Below are 25,359 nucleotides of genomic sequence, written 5' to 3'. Positions count from 1 at the left end.
TTAGGTAAGATAAAAACATGGATTAGATTTTCTTTTTTATCAAATCATGTCAAATAGAAAGGGATATACCATTTGTAAACTCTTAGCGATGCGTGACTTTTCATCTTTTATTTCCCTGGGCTTTGTTCATATAAATGGTAGGTGAGGGATCTGGCTCCCCTACTCCACTAACTTGTTCACAGTAAAATATGCTAGTTCACAGAGTTTCAAGTTTTGTCCAACTCATAATTTTAGGAAGCTGAAAAGAGACGGAAACTTGATATAACTTACTAGTTGCACTCCCAGGAAGCTCTTACATGACTTTTGTGGAAAAGTTTTGGTTTTGTTATTGTTGTTTTTTAAAGTATCACTAGGCAGAAGCAACTGGTATGCCAGCTTCCACCAACCTACTAAGCATTCCTAACTGCCCCACATATTTAGCATTGTACCTGGTCTCATGCTGTCACAGACGAAAAGAGTTCTCCCTTCTGTGAGATCAAAGGCAATATGTTTCCCAATGTGATAAATGTCAGTGGGAATATAAGGATGGCAGAACTAAGCCAACCAGTTTTGCTTGTACGCTGCTGCATGACATTTCATAGGCCTCTCCCTCTGTTTAGGATTGATTACTTAGAATTGATTTTCATACACAGTTTGAAGATAATTGACTTGATATCTCAATGCCACTACTGTGGTTACTGGTCTGTTAAAGTAATTGATTATGGCCTAGTTAGTGAATGAGGAGTATCATCACAATCATGGAAAAATCACTGTAGGAAAGAGACTGATCATACCAAAGAAAAAATATATCTTCTTCAGATAAAATATGCAATGAACAGAAAAAAAGCATGTAAAGCTCACGTGCTTTGATATATTAGTCTGTGGAGTGCTTTGCTTGATAAAGCTGTTAACATAGGAATAACTTGTAAATCTGGGGTCAGTTTAAAAGGTGGCATTGAGCTAAACATGCACTTTAATTTAATGTAATACTTTTTAATTTTGACTGAACCCACAAATCCAACCAGAAAAGTCTCTTCAGCCATTTACAGAAATTATTTTAAAATTTGATAGACCATGTTATAGTATAATGACCTTTAAAAATATCCTTAAATAAAGCATACATTTGTAAAAGCAAACAAAACCTAATGAAGGGAACTTTTTGGCGCAAGGATATTTTTTTAATTGTGCTAACAAATACAAATGTATCTCATTTTCTACCTTGTGCAATTTTGTCAAGGACTAGCGCAGCTATAGGTTAAAACCTGAAGCAATTACTTATTCTTATGTCTGCTGTCTGTGGTGTCCTCTAACGCTCATGTGCTTTCAGACACACAGTGAATGTTGAGGCAATTAGGGCACCTATGCTTCTTTTGCTCCTTCTTTCTCTGTCCACTTCAGCATCTAATATAATGGATCATTATTTGTTCTTTCAGTCATTTTTTCTTCTCATATACGTGGAAAACATTGAGTCAATACTTCGGGCTCTAACTCATTTTTTACTGAGATCTATCAGAGTTTGCCAAGTAAAAAATGAATTAGGACCTCAGGAAATAGCCCAGTGTTTGTAGATTAACTGATAATTTTCTAGATGCTAGTTTATGTGGGCTTTTGGTTTGGTATGAATAAAGATTGAGACACAGAGGGTTTTTAATATTTATTATTATTATTTTATTATTGTTGTTTATTGCTCTCAATTCCTGCTTACACTTAGCTAACATTGGATGAGGCATTCAGTATTTGGGTCATGCTTTTTTTAATTGAGGTTTACTGCTTTGCTGGAAGAAGTAAGTCATTAAAATACCTCCCTGCAAGTTCACATATCCAGTTTTATTTGAAATCTGTTGCTAAGGGCATTGTATAATTTTGTCAGTTCTATATCAAAGAAAACTCTGCGACTCTGTTGATTTTGACATGGAATTACTGAAAAGAGCTATGGGGGTTTTGCATAAATATTTCCTGAGTGATCTGAAGATACCTAAAGGCCAAAGAGTCAAGATTAAAGATCTGAGAATTTCAAGGATTTATTAATTCCCTCTTCTTTTGTATGCCTCTGATAATTGCAGCACTTTGTTTTCATGTTACCATAGCCTGAGGTTTTCCTTGAATGAATAGGTTTGTGGATTTGTTACTACCAACCCAGGCTGGATTTGGGCTGCTTACTCCAACAAGTATCGGGAGCAAGGGTTCATTGCTGGTAGCAACACTGGGAATGCCAGTGAAGACCAGCTGCTAGTGGTTGCCAACTTCTTAAGCACCATGACATCAAGTCCTCCTAGAACAAGTCTAAACAACACAGTTAGATGTTAGGCAGCCCACAACATTGCTAACTACAGTGCAGCAAAACTAGTGTTAGTAACAGTGGGATTTTTTCCAAAAATGTAGACGTTTTCAATGTGCATATCCCCCAACTTACCCCCTAACCAAGAGTCTAAACCACGACTTTCAGCCTGACAATTATTATGATGCTGTTATGAGTTGACAATACAAAAATCTTTGGTATATCAAAAACTGTAAAGGTGAAGACAGCACAAAATAAATTCTCCAACTTTGCTTTTTCTTCTGCAGTTGGGCTCCTTCACAAAAGAAAGGAATAATCTTGCCACAACAACCACTATTAAAGAAACAGAGGACAGTTTTCTACTAGCATACTCATGCAACACCAATAGGGCTCAATGGGAGCTGTGATCAGATTGCACTAGTGTGAAAGCAGAAATTGACACTTGCAGTGTTGCAGACCATAGGTTTTCAGAAGTTCTTCTTAAGCCAGGACATCTCTTTTTAAAGGTGGCATGAAAAGAAAGACTGTTTTTTTTTAAAAAGAGAGAGAGAGAGAGAGAGAGAGAGAACTAAAAGTCTTACTAACAGGAGGAAACAGTGTATGGAACACTTGAATATGATAAAAACTTAAATCTATTGTATTTATTCCTGCAAGTGCACAGAGTTCCCCACTTCCAGCACCCTGGCATCCCACTTGGAGTGACACTGCAAGATGCTCTCTGGCTATGGATATCCCACACCAACTCCCATGATTTTATCATGCAATAATTATTGTGTTTTTTTTCAAAAAGCCCAAGCTCCTGGAATCCAGTGATCCAGAACCTCAGTTTTCAGTTTAAAAAAAAAGTAAGTTTCTAACCCTCCTGTTTGTAGAGAGAAACTTGAAAACATGACTCGGGTGTACACTGAAGTATCAAACAGAAGACAAATAAAAAGACAAAATATTTATTATTTTTCAAAATCCCTTAATTTTAAGTCAGAGTCTACGGTGGGGGGAGGGACTCATGATTTTTTGAATACTTGGGGTTGGTAAAATATTGCACTGCAGTTTTCAGCATCCTTTCTTTGTCCCTCTTACTTTACACTTCCCCTTGTCTCTTCTCTAATAACCCAGCCATTTGAAGACCTCTCCCAGCCCTTCCCTTCTCCTGGTTGTTGCACTCTATCTGGGAAACAGGGTATGGATACTCTTCATTGCCTTGTACTTCTAATACCTCCGTGTAGCTTTTGTTGGTCAGACACAGACTTAGGCTGCCTGTCACAGACCTGGGTACTTGCCCCTAAACTTTCCTCTTGGTTTCTCAACACCTTTGCCAGCCTGGCACCCCTGCAGCCCCTCCCTCTTTTCCTCAGCCTAGAACACCTTTCACTCCCACTCCTTGCTTGCAGGTTCACACCTGGGCCACTGTACTACCCTTTATCCCTGCCTAGGAGCCACTTATTCCCTCCACATGTGGTGCTCCTGCTACATAGCAGCTATTATCATGCTGTTTAAAAAGTCCACCTCACCTCTCGTTAGCCACCTGACTGTGCTAGTAGGAATCAAGATTGAGCAATCAAGGCTCAGTCAGTGCATGCTTTCAGGAAAGTGATTAGTCATTAAGGGTATGAAAAGCCATTGGTCTGTCAGAAAGGGCAGGAAAAGAGGAATCAGTCAGAAAGGGCGGGAAAAGCCGTTGGTCAGCCAGAAAGGGCGGAACAGAGGTGTCAGTCAGAGAGGGCAGAAAAGTCATTGGTCAGCCAGAAAGGGCGGGAAAAGCCGCTGGTCAGTCAGAAAGGGCGGGAAAAGCCGTTGGTCTCATACTGCTGCTTCTTCAGGAGTCTCCTACTCTTCCTCACTGACTGGCCCTTTGCTGCCCCTATTATTGGGTTGGGAGGGAAGGAATTTGAAGTTTGATGCCCATAATAGCCCATTTTAATCCCTTTGCTGAGGGTGTCACCTCTTCTTCAGAATGTCTTTGTCCCTCCCCGGGGAGACAGACTGGTCGGCATTCACCGTATTGGATCACCACAGGGTTTCCCTGCTGCGTTCCATCAAGGAGGCAGCCAGAGAAGAGACCAGAATTGGGGAAACTGGCCACTCCAATAACATTTGCCAAATCACTAGGTAAATCTTGACAGGGTGAAATCTCAAAGGGTACTCACACAATCTTCCACCAGTGTGGGTGTAGCAGGTCCCTGCATCATTGCACACACAAACAGCATCTCAATTCTTCCATGTCAAAGCAAGACACAAGTTCCCCTATAAAAATATGCTATTGACACGGGCAAAAAAGGGTACCTGTGACACTGCACATACACGATGCTGTAATTCATTCATGCCAGTGTGGAAAATAACAATTCTCCCCAAAGGCCATTAGCATAGGCAAAAACAGGTCTCTGCACCATTGCACATGGTGCCCTGATCACTCATGCTAATATGAAAGGATGATGCCCCCCAAAATACCCCATTGGCTTGAGCAAAATAGGTATCTGTGCCACTATACAGATGTGCATCTGACGAAGTAGGTATTCACCCACGAAAGCTCATGCTCCAAAACGTCTGTTAGTCTACAAGGTGCCACAGGACTCTTTGCTGCTTATACGGATATAGTGTGTTGATGGAACCATACCAGCCTAGTATGGACAATGTGCCCTGAAGTCCCCTGTTGTCAGAAATGTCACAGCACACACACAGCATCAGGTTTCACATATGCAACCACATATCTACTCTAAATAATAGAGTTTAATATCAGTTTTTTCAAAACCATAATTTGTAATCTATTGCTTAAATTGAGAATGAACATAAATAAAATTAAATATTTTTATTTATCTTCATTCCCAGTTTAAACTACAAACTCAGATTAAAATTTAGTTATAAAATTATTAGTCTCATAAACTGCAGATTTGCATTTGGAATAGTTTTACTCTTGTCTACATATCATTGTTTGCTAAAAGTACTATAAGATTAATTCTTCAACAGTTTTTTTGTTTTATGACATAATTATTTAAGTGCATTCCATGTACTATGCCAAACTACTAAATGTTCATGTGTGACCTGTTAGAAATGAGCTAACAGGCTGTATCCTGATGTAAGATCTATAGTGCCTAGCACAGCTTAGCCCAGATTTCATTATTATTAATGCAAAGTGCATTTTAAATAGGCATAGTAGGCCCGCACTGTGTGCTTACTTACTAAAACTAGGTTCATCTCTTGAAAAGGAGATGGAACAAAGGAAAGAATATCTGAAAGTTGGTAGAACTTTGCAGCCCTCCCAGCTTCTGATGGCCCAGAAAGGAAGAAATCAGGATAGGAAATGAAGTCTGGACCTTCCATTTGACAGCGTAGAGCAGACCATGCATTTTATTACAGAAATGGGAAGATACCTGGCAAAACAGTCTGAGATGTGCAGATCTGAGGCAAACTTCAAGATGCACACGGAACATAAAATATAACTATGGTATCTAAAGAAATAGAGTCAGAAGAGCCTAACGATAAAAGTATCTATAAGAGGCATGTCAATGCCAAAAGTTGAATGATCTATCTATCTACCATTCTATCCTAGGTATTTATATGTCCCTCATCACCATAGTGTTTGAGCATACATCTTACTTGCAGAACAGCCCTATTCAGCTTTGCTTTCCTATTTTACTCTACCCCTTCTCTACACTTTACAGTGTTTCAACTTTTGCCAATTTTCTCTGCACTCATTAGAATCTTTTTTAGAAGTCATTAAGTTTTAGGAAGTAGAGTATATATCTGAAGGTTAAGAGATAGGGGACTCAATTATGCAGCTGCTTCACAATGGCAAGTAAACTTATCAGGGGCTGTATGATCAAGCCTTTTTATTTTTATTGACTTTTCAACTGTGTTGTTATTTGACCTTAGTCAGTGACAAAATTGGGTTGCAGGTAGAACATTGGGCTAAAATATATTTAATACATTTTCTAGTTCTTACCCAGATTTATACTGGCACACTGTGCACTTGTAATTTTAAGGACAGATCAGAGGTTGGAATCAGATTGCTTTTGAAAATAAAAGGCATCTGTCACAACAGTTGGACCAACCTACTATTATGCTATAGGAGATTTGCTACATGGTTAGTTTGTCTGCTTAGGTGAAAAACATAGATTTTGTCCTTTTCACTGTGCATCTTTTGAGCCAAATCCTTCATATAATTAAAAACCTCAACAGTTCGTTCAGGGCAGCAGATCAAAAGGTTAATGTGATATGGTACAACAGGAATTATTTGTACTCTTGAATATTTTTGCAATTTACAGCATTTAAAAGCAAGTTAACTCAAATGCTAGCCAAAACCAATATTACATCATTTAAACTAAAACATTAATCATCTGTCTCAAACCAACCAGTTGGTCTGAAAGTTCAGCTGGTTGAAAATCTGATGGTATGAGGAGTGGTTGGAAATGTATTTTTAACTTGTGCAACTCAGTCATGCATGTGGAATGGAAAATCAAGGATTCTAGGGAAACTAAGCAAGACAAAGTTCAGGAAAGTAGTAGTGGGAGAAAGTGGTGTTATCCATCTTTAAAATCAATACATAAATTGTAGCAATTAAGATTTTAAATATTTGTTGTAGATTTTAGGGGAGAGAATCAATGTTAAGAACTGACAGTGAATTATGGTTAATCATACAAAACTTTAATATTAATTGTTTCAGTTCTGAGATCCTTGGAGCAATAGAAAATGTTATACAAGATATAGTTACAAGTCTAGCCAGAAACAAAGCACCTGTTCTCAACTTGGTTAACAGATCAGATTGGGGAAATATACAGTAGGTATTATTGGTGTGTGTGTGTGTGTGTTTGATTATTATAAATATCACAAATGGTTGTAATTTGTCTCCATTAAATATTTTCAAATGAGTCCACCTTATGAAATCCCATGTACAATAGAATCAATAAATAACTTCATGCTTCATGGCTTCAGCCGATCAACTCTAGGAGTCAGGAATGAAATTTTTTTCCTCAATGTATTCTGGATTTTGGGGTGTTGGTTTGTCTTCTTCCTCTGAAGCATCAGCAATTGCCACAGCTGGAGTTGGGACACTGCTTAGAGTAGACCAATGCTGTGAGGTGGTTCTGAAATTCCCTTTCTCAGGTGCTTGGCTGGTGGTCTTGCTCACATGCGCAAGATCTTACTCATCACCACCTATATGTGGGGCCAGGGAGGAATGTTCACTCAGGTCAGATTGACAGTGACCTTGGGGAGATGGAGTTCACTTTCCTCTGCAGCATGGAACATGGGTGGCTTTCTGGGAACTTCTGAGTATATGTCACTTAATCAAATCCCTGCTATTGCAGGAGCCTCTGGCATTGGTGCACCTGTTCTTTACCTGTGGCACACAATAGGTTATTCTCATGAGGGCTGTTATACTTTGTTCAAATCCTGATTGTTAGGCTTGGTGAGGTATCATCAGGTAGTGCTAGGGCCTGTGAAGTTCAGGAGGTCCCATCTGATCTTAAACTCAATGACTATAACTTTATTTGTTCAAAAAAACAAAAAGCAACCAACCTTAGAAGCTGTTTGTTTTTTTTTTAAAAAGGGAGCTTTAATAATCATTATGCACAAAGACTCAGTAGGGACCACAACAGAGGAACACAATGTGGAGGAAAGAGTGACACCACTGCAAAAGGAGAATAAAGTAGAGAAAGGTCATACAGAGGATATTAGACTATCCTTTTCTGGTGGGAAGAGAAAACAGATAATGGGTTGCATGTGATTGAGAAACCTGGTTCAGGCTGGATCTATTTCTCCAATTCATTCTGTTTTCTCAGTTTCTTCTCTCTATTCTCCCTCATGTTATCTCCTCATCTCAAGCTCTGCTTCTTTCATCTACTTTGTGATGTTTAGGCTTCTACCTTTTTGCTATTCTCTTTCCTTTCTGTCCTATTATTTAAGTGTCTTTCCTCCCCTGGATACTGTTTCTTTGTTGCTCTATTCTGAGTGCACTTGCAGGAAATTATTATATAAGGAATTCTTATATAATGAGAATAAGAAACTTCTCTCTGTGAAAAACTGAAGAGTCTAAAGATATTCAGTTAACCAAAGGGCTTTGTATGGTCCAGTGGATTTAATGGTTTATATCCTCATAGTTTCAAAAAATGTTTTTCTTATATGGCAATACAATTAAAATAGTATAACAATATTTGGCAATGTTAGGGGCACTGATATTCCAGGCTAAGAGACCAAATATGAGATATTATATGCCATTAGATCACATGGGAAGAAAAAAAAGTGTTCAAATCAAAACAAGTGAGTATACTGTTAAAATAAAGTATTAGCAATTAAATAAAAATAATTACACCCTTATTTATGATGGGCCAAATTCCAATCTCAGAGATGTAGTTCCAGCTAAGTAAGGCATCTATATTCCACTATGCCCTGAAACCTAGAAGAGAGCAAATAAAAATAAGTAGGAACAGAGTGCTTTAAAGGCACTGTGTGTGGGGTGGCAGTAAAGTCAGGGGGCATGTTCCCCTTTTCCCGGGAGCCTTTCCATTTCAAACCTGCAGGACTGGAGCTCTAAAGAGCAGGAAGGGTGGAACTAGGCAACAGCTCCATACTTAGCATGTGCCTCATAAACAGCGGTAGGTATCCAGTTGGATATCTGTCTGAAAATACGTAGTACTGGTCCCTACGGTAGTACCATTAGTTTCCTTTATCCAATGATACCTCCTTCAGAAAGGAAAGTATTGCAAAATCATGGAGAGGAGAATCAGGGAATTCTTTTGCTACAGCAGTAGCACTGCTGGATCTCTCACATAATGCAAGGTTGGAGCTTCCTTAACCCCAAGTGTCTCTGAGAGCCACAGTGTTTACAGCTTATTCTCAGTATTTCTCTGCAGAGCTCAGCATTTTGTTCCCTAAAGGAAACACTTCTCACACATGGCATGAAGTCAGCCTAACAGAGTGTCTTGGGCCCTGTTCCCTTTTCATGAATTTTTAATGTGTAGGTACACTATAGGGTGCATCCAACTGAAAAGCAGGAACACCTCTCTGCAGTGTTGCAGTCCAAGAGCAAAGAGTTGTTTCAAAATAAAAAGCCAAATACAATGGATTTGAGAGAAGATTTTCATTGCTGTTTTTTTTCTCATACGTATGGTCTATAAAGCACCATATACAGTGATGATGCTGCTATACTCAATAAAATAATTATTATTACCATCACTCTAAGTCTGATAGTTTTTAAAAGTGTCATCATTCTATATTGCATCAGATTTGAATATGATGCTTATAACATTTGTCAAAATACTTCAATTTAGCTTTGATATTACAAAATAACAATGAACAAAAACCTTGTTGCTCTAATATCTCTTCAGATATGCAGTTTTTCTCTTATTTATTTAGGTTTTGCTTGTCCATTGTGACATCCTGCACATTCTCATGCTGTGCTGTGTGGTATGTTCTGCCACCCAAAGGATGCATGAGGCAATACATGTGAGAAGTAAAGAAATAGAGAAGTGTTATGTTAGTGTATTAGAAACTATTATTGTAATTTTAATATTGATACTTTTTTAAAGATCAGTTATTAAAAAACAGGATAAATATATGCAGAATTCTTGTGGGAACATTGTGCTTTAGAACAAAAATGATGATCCCCACATAGCTAGTAACACTGGCTTTCCAGATGGGTTTAGCCACCCCATTGATGTTAATGGGGTTGTGCATGGGTCTTGAAAACTGCACTAGCAGTTCTCATTGCAGGAATAGAGGCTTAATGTGAACTATCTGGCACAAAATAACTAATTGTACTTTCCCTTCATCAGCTTACATTTTTATTTTATTTGTTCACAAAATGTCAGGTTTAAAGATTCTGTAGGTCTACAGATGATCTCTCATTATACCACAAGAAAAATAAAAAGTGACTGTCCCAAATCAGCACTAAAATTTGGTAAGTTAAAAATATAGCAAAAGAGTTCTCTATTAGTTTTGTCTTTTGTTTAAGGTTTGTTTATCATACTGCAGTATTCTGTAGAAGAAATAAAACATATTTTGTGTCATTAGAAGTATATAAATAAAATAAAACCTAGATCTATCTTCTAAGCCCCAGTCCTCACCCAGTCTTTTCCATCTCCGTTAAATTGTAATGTTAATTACCATGGAAATAATTAATAATTAACATAGAACCTTTCTGATTGATAGAGTAGAAATTAATTTCTGTGGCTGCTGGCCTATGTATTCAACTGCACCACCAAGCAACTCTCTCTCGCTCTCTCCCCACTGGGATCTGGCATCCAAACCTCCTGCTTAACAAAGTCAGTTCAGTTGAGGGTGACGAGTACTTAATTTGCAATGAAAAAAATGCCGGGGCTCAAATAAGTTTTTTATATTCATTACTGATGTGGCAAGCCGACAGGTACTGGGGCTATTAACTGCCAAGCCTAGAGGTGCCAGGGCTCAGCCTTGGCAAGTCCTGGCACAAATTAAGCACTGAGGGTGACCCCCTCAATCAGGACAAGCTAAGCACAGTTCTGCCCTTTCCTCATACAATAACAATATTTAATTACCCCTGCATTCAATACTAAAATGATTTGTAACCTCACACCAGCCAAAACTGATCACTTAGACAACACAGCTGTATCTGCTGGATCCCTAGGCAGAGTAGGTTTGTTCATGTAAATACAGTCTGATCCTGAACAGTGTTCCCTCTAATTTTTCCCACCCATTTATGGAATTAATTTTGTTATGTGCACCAATACGGAGGTGATGTGGGCTGAGGGGTTTGAAGTGTGGGAGGGGGCTCAGGGCTGGGGCAGAAGGTTGGGGTGCAGTCTGGCTGGGGATGTGGGCTCCAGGGTGGGTCTAGGGATGAGGGGTTTGGGGCGCAGTGTGGCTCCTCAGGGCTACGGTGGGGAGAGAGGACTCACCCCCACTTGTCTCTCCCTGCAGCAGCACCTAGGCTGGAGGAGAGAGGCACTCATCACTAGCTGTCAGGGAAGAGCTCCAGGGCTGCTCAGACAATTCAGAGAGCCTGGGGCAAAGCAATTTCGGGGGCCCCTTCCATAAAAAAAAAGTTGCAATACTATAGAATACTATATTCTCTTGGGGGCCCCTGTAGGGCCCAGGGTCTGGGGAAATTGCCCCACTTGCCCCCTCCCGCCCCGGCAGCCCTGAAGAGTTCATTCAGACCTTGCTTACAAATCATAATTTGAAATTATAAGGTTGGCCAACATCATGAAAATGAAAAAAACAAAAAAAAGCCATGTGAGGATGCTAGTCTTTGTTCACACTTTTCAAACCTATTATGCTTTTTCAGGTACAAGTATTTTATCATATACTGTATATGCTTTTAAAGCGTGCATTATTGTTTCAATTTCAATTCAAATTTCCAACCAAAGACTAAATTCTCAACTGCATGTTAACTAGTTGACCACTGGGGGATTGTGTGTTGGGGAAATCCAGGAAGGATGTACACACACACACACAGGGTTGTGGGGGAGGGAAGAGGAGAGCGTACGGAAATCCCTGTTTTTGCAAACACAGTTTTGAAAATGTGGAATACAACTGTTAAAATGTTAAATGGGTTACTTTGCAAAATATACCTAAGCTCCTATGCCATTTTTTTCATATATAATATAATTCAGTTTATTTATTCTATAGCTTTATACTGGCTAAGTTTAAAATATTACTTTGTTTTCCAGCTCTAATGCTTAAAATATTATCTGTGATCTACAAGATGGTGCAAAACAATACGTATGCAACCAAAAGGTAATAGACTGCATTTCTCTAACTGCAAATCAAAAATATATTTTAACAATTTTATATAGATAAAGAACGAACCTAGTTATTAAGCTTGTCAAATATCATAACAGATTTGTGTACATAAAATGTTTCAAACTGATTTAATTATTCATACTCTCATTAAAATGTTCTTTTACAATCTCAGAATCCTATGAGTCAATCAGTATTGTATTAAAATTAGTTTATTTTTACAAATACAATGTTTTATCTTGATAGAGATATATATTACAGTGATACACTACTATTTGGTAGCCAGAGTGTTGTGGACAATATAGTCAATGACATTTCCTGCATGCTTAAGATACCTAGGAGAAGTCTACATATAGTAAGTAGTTGCTTATGATTATTATGATTATTATTATTAAATCATATATATTGCATTATATAAACAACTGAAAAGTAAGAAAATGATTGGTAGGAAGTATGTATGTAGCAAAAATTAGAAATTGTAATTTTGTTAAATAAAATACACTCTTTATTATTTTTATAATGCTCACAGATGTACTAGAGCTTGAGGTAAAATGCTGGCTCCTTTGAAGTTGATGGGAGTTTTGCCATTGGCTTCAATTAAGCCAGGATTTCAGCCTTAGAATATAAAGCCTTGATTCAGTAATTTATGCTGAGTGGTTTGCTGATTTGGGGTCTAAATGAGGGTTTAACATATCTAACAGGAACATGGCATCCTTTCAAATTTTATATTTGTTTCATGCTTTGACATTTGTAACATTTTTTTCTCTGTAAACACAATTAATAGCATATGTTAAGTTATGTAGGATGAATGAATTAAAAAAAATCTGTATTTCATGATTTAAAAAAAATCTGTATTTCATGATGATAATAATGGTCAGTAACAGCTTATTTCTGGTCAGAAGTCTTTTGTAGCTGACTGCAACTTTTCCTATCCAATATACAAAATTTACTATACAAAACTTGAGTTACTGCTATTTTTTCCCCCAGCTTTCTACAACTAAAGGTTGCATTGCTGGTAACTTAAGTTATACTGAGGAAGATGGTATAAAAGTGAATTGTACATGCAGTGCAACAGTATGTATTACTAATATTAACATTTTTATGTCCAACTTTGTGTGATTTCCTATATTGTGTGATTTCCTATATTTGTTGTGACCTAATTTATTAACGTATGTACATTTGTGCTTGTGGCAAACTTAGACATTACTTAAACTCTCACTACTAATGCCCACTTCCTACAAATGTTATACCAGGGCCGCCCGGGGGGGGGGCAAGAGGGGCAATTTGCCCCAGGTCCCGGGCCCTGCAGGGGCCCCCAAGAGAATATAGTATTACAACTTTTTTTTATGGAAGGAGCCCCCGAAATTGCTTTGCCCCAGGCCCCCTGAATCCTCTGGGTGGCCCTGTGTTATACATTCAAAATTCTTAAGGAATGCAGAAAAAGTTTTGCATGAGAAAGAACTCTAAGATCTGAGCCTCCATATACTTTTGAATGTAATCTCTGTGTGCTTTATATATTGTAAATTTAGGGGTCAGCTACAGAATCAACAGAAGCACTTACCTCTCGGGAAGAGTAAACTATGCTTACATTACCTTCAGGGCAGGCTCTAGGTTTTTTGCCGCCTCAAGCAAAAAATTTGCCGCCCCAAGTTCCAAGAGCGCAACTTCCCAGGAAAAAAAAAAAAGAATGGCCGGAATGCCACCCCTGGAACTGTGCTGTGCAGCGCTTGCTTTGCTGGTGCCTAGATTCCATCCTGATTACCTTCCATATTGGAAGTTCTGCAGAGGAAGACATTTAATTTGTGGTTGAGGCTCTCTGTGACATTGCTCTGTCTATGTTGTGCTCTGAATTTGAGTGTCCTGGGCACATGAACACACACAATTTCTAGCCATGTGCTTTTCTGGCAGAGTTGGAGAATAATCCCTTTGCAGAACTCTGACCCTGTCCTCTGGGTATACCTTTCATTGCAATGGGCATGCCACTAGGATCTGTGTTAGTAAAAGGTATCAGAGGGGTAGCCGTGTTAGTCTGGATCTGTAAAAGCAGCAAAGAATCCTGTGGCACCTTATAGACTAACAGACGTTTTGGAGCATGAACTTTCGTGGGTGAATATCCACTTCGTCGGATGCATCCGACGAAGTGGGTATTCACCCACGAAAGCTCATGCTCCAAAACGTCTGTTAGTCTATAAGGTGCCACAGGATTCTTTGCTGCTGTTAGTAAAAGTACATACTGTGAATAAAGCCATATATTCAGAGACACGAATTTATTTATGGATCTGATTCTCTCCTCACACAAGTTTTACACCAATAAAAACCCACTGAGTTCAGTGGAGGCACTCGTGACTTCCATCAGTATAAGTAAAAGTCTTCAACTCATTCGTATCCAAGTATAGTGCCACATTATGGCTTATAACAATAGGGTCTCAGGCATTAGAAAGAGCTATTTATAATCATACCACTTACAGACATCAGAAAGAGTTCTGTCATCAGCCTCATTTTACAGATGAAAAAACTGAAGTAAAGAGAAGTTAAGAGCCAGATTTTCAAATGCTCAGCACCAATAGTTGGTTTGAGAATTTGAAAAACCATGCACTACCTTAAATGGGAGCTGAGTTCTTTTGAAAGTCTAAGCCTAAAAGATTTGCCCAATGTCATGCTGCTAGTGAGTAGAAAGCAGGAAATAAAACTGATTTTCTGACTTCCGCTATCACTCCCTGGTCAATGTTTCTACTGTAAGCACACGTGAATGATTTAAAAATGGAAAGAAAACCTTATCTATCTTTACTTTGTTTTTCATCTAAATCAGAACTGTAAAGATCTCCATTATCCATGCTCCTCTACAGGGCCTCACATTTCTATTTATGGAGCTGGTCCACATTGGCACCTGAGATGATACAGCAGTAACAAATTAAAACAGACCACACATGTCAATATATACAGACTATTTTGCCAAGATCTTCTTCCATTTCCTGCTATCTCATCCATATGTTTACCAGACTGATCCAAATCCTAATCTGAGATGTGAAGTAAGCATTACCATATCTCAAATTATCTGTTACAAAACAGTTATAAACATAAAACAAACTCCAAACAGAGGTTATCAAAAGCAGGAGTTTAAAGGTCTTTTGTAAAGATCTTTAACGAGCATCCATTACATTTTTAATCCTGCTTTAAACTTGCAGTCTCACACCCAGTGTTTTTTTTTTCCTGGCTAAAACACAAAGGAAAATGTAGAGCTGCATCACTGTGCAGTGATCATGTGATGGGTGATCCTGCATGCAAGTAGCATCAGATATTTTTGAAAGATGCCTCATGGTAGTAGTAGGATCCCTATACATCCTTGCTTCACAGCAGGCTATATAGGATAGAATATGCCTATAAAGCAGTGACGGTGTCAAGAGCAATGCTGTATATAAAAAGATGAATGGTCATTTCAGGATGTAATTTTGACCTTCATTACCTAATGTCATTGTTTTAAAATACATCATTTTCTCTATTTAAAATTATTAATTTCATTTTTGTTGTTTTAGGCCGTCGTTGTGCCATCTAATGTTCAAGGAATTAGAAGTATCCTTTAAGCAAGAAGTCTAGTTGTAGGCTAAAAAAAAAAAGTATAAACAAAGAATATTCCAAGTTAAACAAAGTTTTTATGATTTTTTTCTTTACTTCTTGGCTCTGAAACTGAGTTATGAGCACTGCCTTTGGCTTGAAAACAAGTATATTAGAGCATTCATTTTGTAGTTGATTAATATAATACAATGCCACAGATTTCTTTTAATATGTAGCTAGTCTTAATATCAAAGATGTGATCACAGATGCAAAATTTATACTAATTGTAGAAAAAGATGCAACTTTTCAGAGGCTCCTGGATGATGACTTCTGCAATAAATTGTCTCCATGCATAATGATTACGGTATGCATCTGACATTTCACATTCCACCTCTAGAACTAAGAGTTTTAATAATATAGTAACAGTATGGTGCTTTCCAAAAATAACTTCAAATATATTAAAATTAAAATAAGACATGTTTAACGCCAACATTTTCCTCCATCTTTATTAAAATAATACCATAAAAAGGGAGAAAAACAGAATTATATTTAAGACAGAAATGCATTTTCTGTTCTTATACATATTTACATGACATACCTAAGCACGTGTCTAGTCAGACTTTGTTTTAGTTAATTCCAAAACTTATGATTTTATTTTATTTTCCCTTAGGGAAAAGGAGTACCAGATCTGAACACAAGACTTCTAGTCAGAAAGCTGTGGGATACATGTCATATTCCTATTTTCACCCTCATGGATGCAGATCCACATGGTAATTGCATGCTAACAGCAGAACAGAACTTTATTTATTTGACATTTAAGACCAGAACTCATGGTATGGATATCTGAATGGAGTTTCCCCATCAAAGCAGAAAATTCTAAACTCAACCAGCATGCCTGCAGGAGTACTGAGGAGTACTGTGACATCTATGCTGGCCTTCCTCCATTGTTTAATGCAGAAGTGGGGCATTCCTCACGCTCTGGGGTGACTAACACAGCTGTTGGCTCTAGGCAATCCTGGACCTTGTGCCTAAGGAGTGAAAGGACTTTCCATAGAACTTGCGAGTCAAAGTCACTTAGGATCAGATTTTTAAAGATACTTGTGCACCTAAAGATGCAAATAGGCACCTTATGGGATTTTCAAGAGTGCCTAGGCATGCCGTGGGGGACTCTCTGCCTGTCACCGGTCCCGCGGCTCTGGTGGACCTCCCACAGGCGTGACTGCGGACGGTCTGCTGGTCCCGCGGCTCCACCGAAGCCGCGGGACCAGCGGACCCTCCGCAGGCACGCCTGCAGGAGGTCCACCGGAGCCCTGCCAGCCGCCCTCCTGGCGACCGGCAGAGCGTACCCTGTGGCATGCCACCCCAAGCACGAACTTGGCGTGCTGGGGCCTGGAGTCGCCCCTGTAGGTGCCTAACTCATTTATATCAAAGGAACTTAAGCGCCTTGGGGCTTTTGAAAAGCCCATTAGGTGCCTATCTGCGTCTTTAGGCACCTAAGTACCTTTGAAAATCTATCCCTTTGGCATTTTTGAACAGTCCACCCTTAGACTATAGCTGCCCCTTGGCAGGTGTATGGGAGGATGGAATAGGGCTTTTTGCATCCTTTTCCCAATTTGATACTAGAGGAAAGCTGGCCACATACTCTCAGCAGAACTTTATATATACTGTGATGCATACACTTCTCAGCCAAGGCCCAAATGTGAGGCAAATGCAAAATTATAGACAGGAAAAAAATAGTACAAGATGATTTCAACATGATTTTATTTTAAATTTGATTTAGGGTAACCAACATTCTTTATAGTTCCACCTCATAATCCAATACTTGTAATGTTGTTAAATTACCATTCTGAAAGCTAAATACTACAAACTTGACGTTGGTTAGAGCCAATTTTAGTCTAAAATGAGGGGCGTGCCTTTTAATGCAGGATCACTTAGAGCTACCAGTATGATGACTCATGTCAGAATGGTGCTTTGAATATTGTTCCATTGGAAAAAGCAAAAACGGGAAATATTTTAAAATGTCATAGTTTTGTTTTCTTCTAATAGACAAACAGTTATGTACTGCAGGTCCAATCCTTCAGTCGCAACTCATGCAAAATTCCCATTGACAATAATGGGAGTTTTGTCAAATTAAGGCCTATTAGATTTAGCCCTAAGAAAGTAGTATGATGTGTTTTAAGTAAAATAAAAATGCATCTTACTGTGTTCTACAGCTAAAATTTGATTCCTGAATATAGATTTGTTCACAAGTTTATAACTTTTTCCTGGTGAAAGGTGAATGGTTTTTGTTGTTTCTCTTTAAATTTTAACTATACTTTGATAGAGATATCATGGACAATGACATTTTGCCTTTTCAGTTTTGCAAAGAATATTGGGGATGCAGCATGAGGAAATATTCCAGTTGCCATCATAGGCGAGGCAGTCTTTCTCCCACCATTATGTGGGAGACAGCAGGGTCAGACCTAATGGATGACAGAATCTTTGCTGTCTCCATATTTCTGTGACAATGATGTGGGGGAAAGCAATGAAGCTGAGAGCTGGTGGAAGGTAACTCGCTGCTGGAGTGGGAAGCAAGCTTTAAGAAGCTGATGATTCAACTACAGAACATGCTTCTTGATGTGTAGTTTTGTAATTACTCTTTGAAATGTGACTTTTTCTAAACTAATGTATAGCTTTGTTTAAGGAATTTATGACTAAGGATAGTTAGAATACTGATCATTAAAACTTAAAATGAGGTACAATGGAAAAACAGGTAAAAACTGAGACACTGAAGAAGAGCTTGACAGCCTCCATGTTGACTGGGCTTTTGCTCAGAACTAGGTGTGGTCATGGAATCCCATTTTTAAACATCTATAAATTAGTAGCTGTTAATATTCATTTTAATTAAGTAGTAGTCTCCATTACCAATTAATAATACAATATAATTAACTGGAATTTGAACCAAAAACAAGATGGAATCTAAATTAAGGTCAATTTTCTCTCAGCGGTGCTCTAGGTGAAAAAGACCTTTGATTAAAACATGACATTAAAATGTTAAGTAACATTGAATAATTTAAATAATATTTTGCCAGTGTTTAATGTCATACATTAATGTTATGATTAGCAGAGCAACTCAGTTTATGATGAAAAACAAGAAGTGCTGAACTCTAAACAACCCAGTTTAGCTTCAAACCTGATTCACTGAATCAGAAAGGAAATCAGATGGGCAGAATTTCATTTCACTAAAAATGTTCTGACTGCCACTAGTTAAATAACAGAAAATTAACACTAGAACAGTAGTGTTTTATTCTGCAGAGAAGGAAATTCAGTAAATATTCCTTAGGACAATAAAGAACCAAATATATTAAGCATGCTTGAGACTGACAGTTGACTGTTTAAAGAATGATCTAAACTTAAAATATGATTTACTAAGAAAAAGCTTTTCTTAGCCACCTATTTATCCTGTTTTAACATAGCCTGACTGCATAGCTGTATAGTTCTGTTTTGGAAGAAGATAGAACAGTTTTTGTGTATTCCCACAGACAGTGGGTGAAATCTTTGCCCTGCTGTACTCAGTGGCATATTTGCAATTGACTTTAATGGCATCAGGATTTCATCCATTGATTGTAAAATAGCTCATTTGAACTGTTATATCTTTCTTTTTGAGAGCTGGTTGGTTCTTACTATTGTCTGAGGAAGACAAGGTGGGTGAAGTAGTACCGTATCTTTTATTGGACTAACTTCTATTGGTAGAAAAAATAAGCTTGTGAGCGTCACAGAACTCTTCCTGAAGTCTGGAAATCATAACCAGAGTCTCACAAATAAATATAAGGTGGAACAGATTGTCAAACCTAAGGGCTTGTCTACACTTACATTTCATGGTGCTCTAACTTGCTGGCACAGGGGTGTGAAAAATCACCCCCCTGAGAGCAGTAAGTCTGAGCACTTTAAAGCACTAGTGTAGCCACGCTCCCAGCACTCAGAGCCAAACCCCTCATGCAGGTGGATTACCAGGAGCGCTGGGAGAGACCCCACTCGCACTTCAAAGCGCTGCCACAGGAGCATTCCCACAACAGTGCTTTGAAGTTTCCAGTGTAGACATATCCTAAGAGTTAACACACATTGCAAGAAATCTATTAACACCTCTACAGTTATAGGACAAAGGTGGATTAGTAGTTACAAATAGTTGTCATGAGCCAGAAAACCATTCTCTGTTGAGACCATGATCTTTAGTGTCTAGCAGAGTTACAAATTTAAATTTGGAAGGTGTTGTGCAGGTTGCCTTTGAGGATGAGGACTGATAGGTAAGCTATGGAGTGATTGCTTTATGAAAAGTGTTCGCCCATGGGTGATGGCATTTTTTGTTTGTTTGTTCGTTTGGGGTTTTTTTGGGTTTTTTATCATTTTTCATTCAAGAGCATAGTGATTGTCTGGTTTCACCCATATTGTGGTTTTCTGAGCATTTGATGCACTGGATGAGGTACACCACAAGTTGTGATAGGCGTGTGTAAAACCCATAGATCTTGAAAGATGTGTTGTGGCAGGTACTGATCATTCTAGTGGTGGAGATATGTCTGCAGGTTTAGCATCTGTTGTTCTGAAGAGTGTGGTGCCAATTTGAGTTGTTATCTCCTGGTCTGTACATAAGAACATAAGAACGGCCGTACTGGGTCAGACCAAAGGTCCATCTAGTCCAGTATCTGTCTACCGACAGTGGCCAATGCCAGGTGCCCCAGAGGGAGTGAAGCTCTAACAGGCAATGATCAAGTGATCTCTCTCCTGCCATCCATCTCCATCCTCTGATGAACAGAGGCTAGGGACACCATTCTTTACCCTTCCTGGCTAATAGCCATTTATGGACTTAGCCACCATGAATTTATCCAGTTCCCTTTTAAACATTGTTATAGTCCCAGTCTTCACAACCTCCTCAGGTAAGGAGTTCCACAAGTTGACTGTGTGCTGTGTGAAGAAGAACTTCCTTTTATTTGTTTTAAACCTGCTACCTATTAATTTCATTTGATGAGCCCTAGTTCTTGTATAATGAGAATAAGTAAATAACTTTTCCTTATCCACTTTTTCAACATCACTCATGATTTTATATACCTCTATCATATCCCCCCTTAGTCTCCTTTTTTCCAAGCTGAAGAGGCCTAGACTCTTTAATCTTTCCTCATATGGGACCCTCTACAAACCCCTAATGGGGGGTTTACTTCTGATGATGAGCTTGGCAAGGCTGGGGGGTTGTTTGAAGGATAGAAGATGGGGTCCAGGAAAGATTTCTTTCAGGATGGGGTCCCTATCAAGTATGGGTTGTAATTGTTTCATGATACCCTGTATGGGTTCCAGTGCGGGGTGGAAGGTGACAGCAAGGGGTATGTGGTTGGTGCCGGTTCTTTTCCTGTACTGAAGCAGGTTCTCTCTGGGTATTTGGGTGGCCCATTCAATGATGTGTCTGTGGCGGAGTGTCCTTGTTTGGTGAAGGTGGTCTTAAGTGTGTTAATGTGTATATCCCAGACGTTCTTCCCAGAGCATATTCTGTGGTATGTGAGTGCCTGGCTGTAGATAACAGATTTCTTGGTGTGTTTGGGATAGTATTGAATCTGTGGTGGTCAGTGTGGTGATCCCTGTAACCTACGAACCCTCTTTTGTCCTATGATTGTAGAGGTGTTAATTGCCCACTTCCCTCTAAGTGGCTTCTTGCAACATGTGTTATCACCTGATGGTTAACAACCTGTCCCACCTGTATTGAGCTATGAGACTCTGGTTATGTATTCCAGACCTAAAGAAAAGGAGTACTTGTGGCACCTTAGAGACCAACAAATTTATTTGAGCATAAGCTTTCGTGGGCTATAGCCCACTTCATCGGATGCATTCCATGAAAAATACAGACCTAAAGAAGAGTTATGTGAAGCTTAAAAGCTTGTCCCTTCCACCAACAGAAATTGATCCAATAAAAGATATTACTTCACCCACCTTGTCTTTCTCAGTATCTGGGTCCAATATGGACACAACATTGCAAACAACAATGGAATATATTATCTGAGAGGCAGTTATCAAAATGTTGTTTGTTAAGGGGACAGTAAGGGCAGGTCTACTCTTAAAATGCTGCATCAGCACAGCTGCACCGCTGTGCCATAGCTGTGCTTTAATGAAGACGCTCTACACTGACACAGTAGCTACGTCGATGGGAGAAGCTCTCCTGCCAGCATAGCACTGTCTACACCAGGGTTAGGTCGAGACAACTGTGTCGTTCAAGGGTGTGGATTTTTCACACTCCTGAGTGACATACTTATACCAATAGAGGCCTATAGCATAGACCAGACCTAGGAGGTAAAACTGTAGACCTGAAACCACTGGTAATGTTCCTTTTATCATACCGTGAAAGGAAAAATGCTAATCAATTATCTGAACAATTAGCACATAAAATAATTAAAATATTAAGACTGTCAAATGAAAAGTATGAAAATTTAGAATAACTGATTAAACCATCAATGCTGAATTCTATTAAGTTGCCACAGGACAAAGTAAGAGATGCTGGTTTTATGTGACAGACATGGTACAATATGTAAAAAAACAAGATTCAGATGTCCATTACTTTTGTATGATGCCTATGCATAACAGGTATGAAATTTTAAATATATTGAGGTAAGTGTCATATTATTAAAAATGTTGATTATATATGACAATATGCTGTAAAGCTACTTGTAAAACACAAAGGGCCTGATTCATCAGTTCAGTTTTACACTAATGTAACTCAAAGCGGCTTACATAAGCATGAAACTAACACAATGGTGAATCATGCCCAATGTAGACAAATAGATATGTGACATTTGGTATTCTGTAAATTAGGTATAGAAATAATGTGCATCTACAAGTATGGATCTGTGGTGAGTATAGTTGTTTTCCACTTCAGGTCTAATTATTTTGTCATCCAGCCTTGGTGCTGGCATGTGAAAACTGTTAAAGTGTAGTTTGGATGGGTGTTTTCTTTTGTTTTAATACTAAGAAACAACTTTTGGGCCGAGGGTGCTTTATTTTTTTAAACAAGTTTTTTTTTAATCGCAAAAAGTTGGATTTTGCCATAACAAAAAGAAATTGTTATGAAAATGGTAGATTTATGAAGTTTTGCCTACTATACAAAATTGTCCATATTATTATTATGTATTATTTGTGGTACAGTAATGCTCAGGGGGCCCCAAGTTAGATCTGTGCTGCACTGTTCTAGGCAATGTAGTCCATATAGTAGTCCATATAGTATGTAGTCCATATAGTAAGTCACAGTCCTTGCCCTAAAGAGAGCTTACAGTCTATATAGACAAGACTGGTATAGAATGAAGGGAGGAGATAGAACATGTAAGCAGAGTGAACAATGTGATAGTTTGCAAACAGCGTGTTATGTTCCCAGATTTTTGACTGAATGTTTGTTATTATTACTATTTACTATTGTTTATTAATTTGGGGAGGTTTTGTTGGGAAGGGGTTACCTAACAGAGAGAGAAAAGAAAGGAGAGGGCACATTATACTTCAAGGAGTTGGGGTAAGAAGGAAAGAGAGAGAAGAGAGAGAGTAAAAGTACTGAGGGCAAGTGGAATTAGGCAAAGACACACTGAGGTAGGAGGGGGAAGTGAGTTGGACAGAAAAACAGTAGAGGGGAGAGAATGTCCACAGTAAAAACTATCAGATCATCTGTGTCCAAACAGGAGTGGCGCCAGGGTTTTTGACGCCCTAGGCGGGGGTCCTTCTGCGCCCCTGGTCGTTGGCGGCAATTCTGCGAAGGGGGGGGCCTTCCGCGGCTCTCAGTCTTCGGGGCACTTTGGCGGCGGGTCCCGGAGCGAGTGAAGGACCCGCCGCAGAATTGCCGCCAAAGACCCAGAGCGTAGAAGGACCCCCGCCACCGAATTGCCGCCGAGGGTGGCAAAATGCCACCCCCCCAAATCCTAGTGTCCTAGGCGACCGCCTAGGTCACCTAAATGGAAGTGCCGGCTGTGTCTAAATATATGCTATAGCTGCTTGTCTCTGCTCCATCTGACTTGAGTTTCTGACTGGCTCTACTCAAAGTTCTCACGGCTAAGGAGGGCAGACTGTCTTCTGCACAGTTCTCTAGGAGAGGGAGCAGGAAGTGGTACCCCCAGGGTCTCAGCTGGATTTTAATTTCTCCCCTTTCCTTCCCTGTATTGTGGTTTATCTACTGCAGCCACTTGTCCCAATTTCTACAAGCCTGAGTTTCATAAAGAGCTCTGCTTGTGAACAGAGTTAGCTTCATTTTTACAAAACTTGACCCCATCCTAAAAAAAACAAATGTTTTCTCAAAGACAAACATAAATAATTCAAATTAAAGGGACACTGAACATAATATATGACATTTCATATTGTAGTCAATGTCTTTTGAAGCCCATCATCTTACAGTTCCAGCTATAAGATGGCTTGGTCTCCTTCCATCTGATATTGAAAGGTTAGTTATTTTCTAGAAGAAATATAATTATCCCTCTATTCTATCACAAAAAGTATACGTAACATTGTCTGATTTAAATCCACATAAGAAAAGACAATTAACTGTTGATTCTGTTCTCAATAAACTTATTGGTTTTTTTATAGAGCATTTTGATGGTTGGAAATAGGAATTTAAGTTGGAAATGAAATGTAGTTTTAAAAAATATATTAAACTATATATAAATATATAAAACTTTTGTCCGCATTTTCAGATTAAATATACGCAAAGATGCGCTGATTCCACTTACTAAACAAGATCAAAATAAACTCGCCAGTATGCAGAAGAGACCTTATATGGCTTGCCAACCAATGTGGAAAAAAGAAGTATGAATAAATTATATTGTTTTCTGTTTCTTAATCCCTAAAGAACAAATCCTATCTACCCCAATGCCATCCCTCCTGGCTATTGTGAGCTCTGAACACAGCAGAACCAATAAGGTTTTGCTGCACTCCACCTGGAGTGGTCAGGATTGAGAGCCATGCAGGCTGTCTTGTACCAATGTGCCTCATAGTTCCATCCCCAGCAAAGAACCTGCAGCATGATAGGCTTTGCTGCCATTGGCCATCTGATGATCATATGTTTTAGAGGGGGTTTACTACAGTTCTAAATATCACAGAATAAATTACATCTCTTGAAGAGAGGGAACATGCTATGTGGAACAATTACTTAACCTCCACTTGGTCTGTATAATTTAGAACACAAAGCAGATATATAGTGACTACATAGTGGGAAAACATATTGTGTGCTTTCCCCATCTGTTTACACTGCCCTGGTGTATGAATTGCTATGATTTTGCTATGTGCTGCACACTGGAGAGCACATCTCCTTATGATAAATATTAATCAACTCTAATGTAATTTAAACATTTAATTACACCACCCTATGGGTCAGGCCTTTCTCAACAGTACATTAATTTGCATTTTTTTCTTTTTCAGATGGAAATTATGGCAGCATCTAAAATGAAGGCTGAAATTCAAGCTTTGACTTCTCTTTCATCAGATTACCTTTCCAGGGTGTATCTACCAAGCAAATTGCAATTTGGTGGATGGATCTGAATATTTGTTTGTAGATCAACTGTTTCCTGATGTGGATTTATTTTGGAGCTATTATAATATAAGCCACTATTTACAAAAATTGCATAACATTGCATTATTTCTGGCAATTGTTCTACATATTCAGTGAAGAAATGTAGAGGTTTGCTTCAGCTCCTTATTCAGTTTTTTTTAATTATGTCAATAGTTTAATTTCTTTACAATTTTGAACATATTTTAAATTTTTTCTTTCCATTTTGTGGCTACTGTATATAACTGTAGCAATAATTCCAACTGTAAAAGAATTCTTCTTAAAAAGATATTGACATTTATTTTGA

General features: G+C 38.6%; 1 protein-coding gene across 5 annotated transcripts in view; it reads left to right on the top strand.

Annotated features, from left to right (window-relative positions):
* SPO11 (SPO11 initiator of meiotic double stranded breaks) overlaps positions 1-25,359 on the top strand; it is a 51,241-nt gene extending 25,882 nt beyond the window's left edge. Inside the window, exons 1-12 of one of the 5 annotated variants that reach the window (XM_030533398.1) lie at positions 3,057-3,102; positions 10,060-10,148; positions 11,899-11,965; positions 12,215-12,323; positions 12,956-13,042; positions 15,502-15,538; positions 15,775-15,884; positions 16,191-16,290; positions 22,349-22,386; positions 23,875-23,951; positions 24,202-24,313; positions 24,926-25,359. In XM_030533398.1, the coding sequence (XP_030389258.1) occupies positions 10,085-10,148; positions 11,899-11,965; positions 12,215-12,323; positions 12,956-13,042; positions 15,502-15,538; positions 15,775-15,884; positions 16,191-16,290; positions 22,349-22,386; positions 23,875-23,951; positions 24,202-24,313; positions 24,926-25,045 (921 nt within the window). In that variant the 5' untranslated portion in view covers positions 3,057-3,102; positions 10,060-10,084 and the 3' untranslated portion in view covers positions 25,046-25,359. Of the gene's footprint in view, positions 1-3,056; positions 3,103-10,059; positions 10,149-11,898; positions 11,966-12,214; positions 12,324-12,955; positions 13,043-15,501; positions 15,539-15,774; positions 15,885-16,190; positions 16,291-22,348; positions 22,387-23,874; positions 23,952-24,201; positions 24,314-24,925 lie in introns of those variants that run through there. The other 4 variants (XM_030533397.1, XM_030533396.1, XM_030533399.1 and 1 more) reach the window with 4 other exon arrangements.

This window comes from Gopherus evgoodei, chromosome 14 (genome assembly GCF_007399415.2).
Source record: "Gopherus evgoodei ecotype Sinaloan lineage chromosome 14, rGopEvg1_v1.p, whole genome shotgun sequence".
Classification (NCBI taxonomy): Eukaryota; Metazoa; Chordata; order Testudines; family Testudinidae; genus Gopherus; species Gopherus evgoodei.
This window is presented reverse-complemented; position numbering and strand designations above follow the sequence as displayed.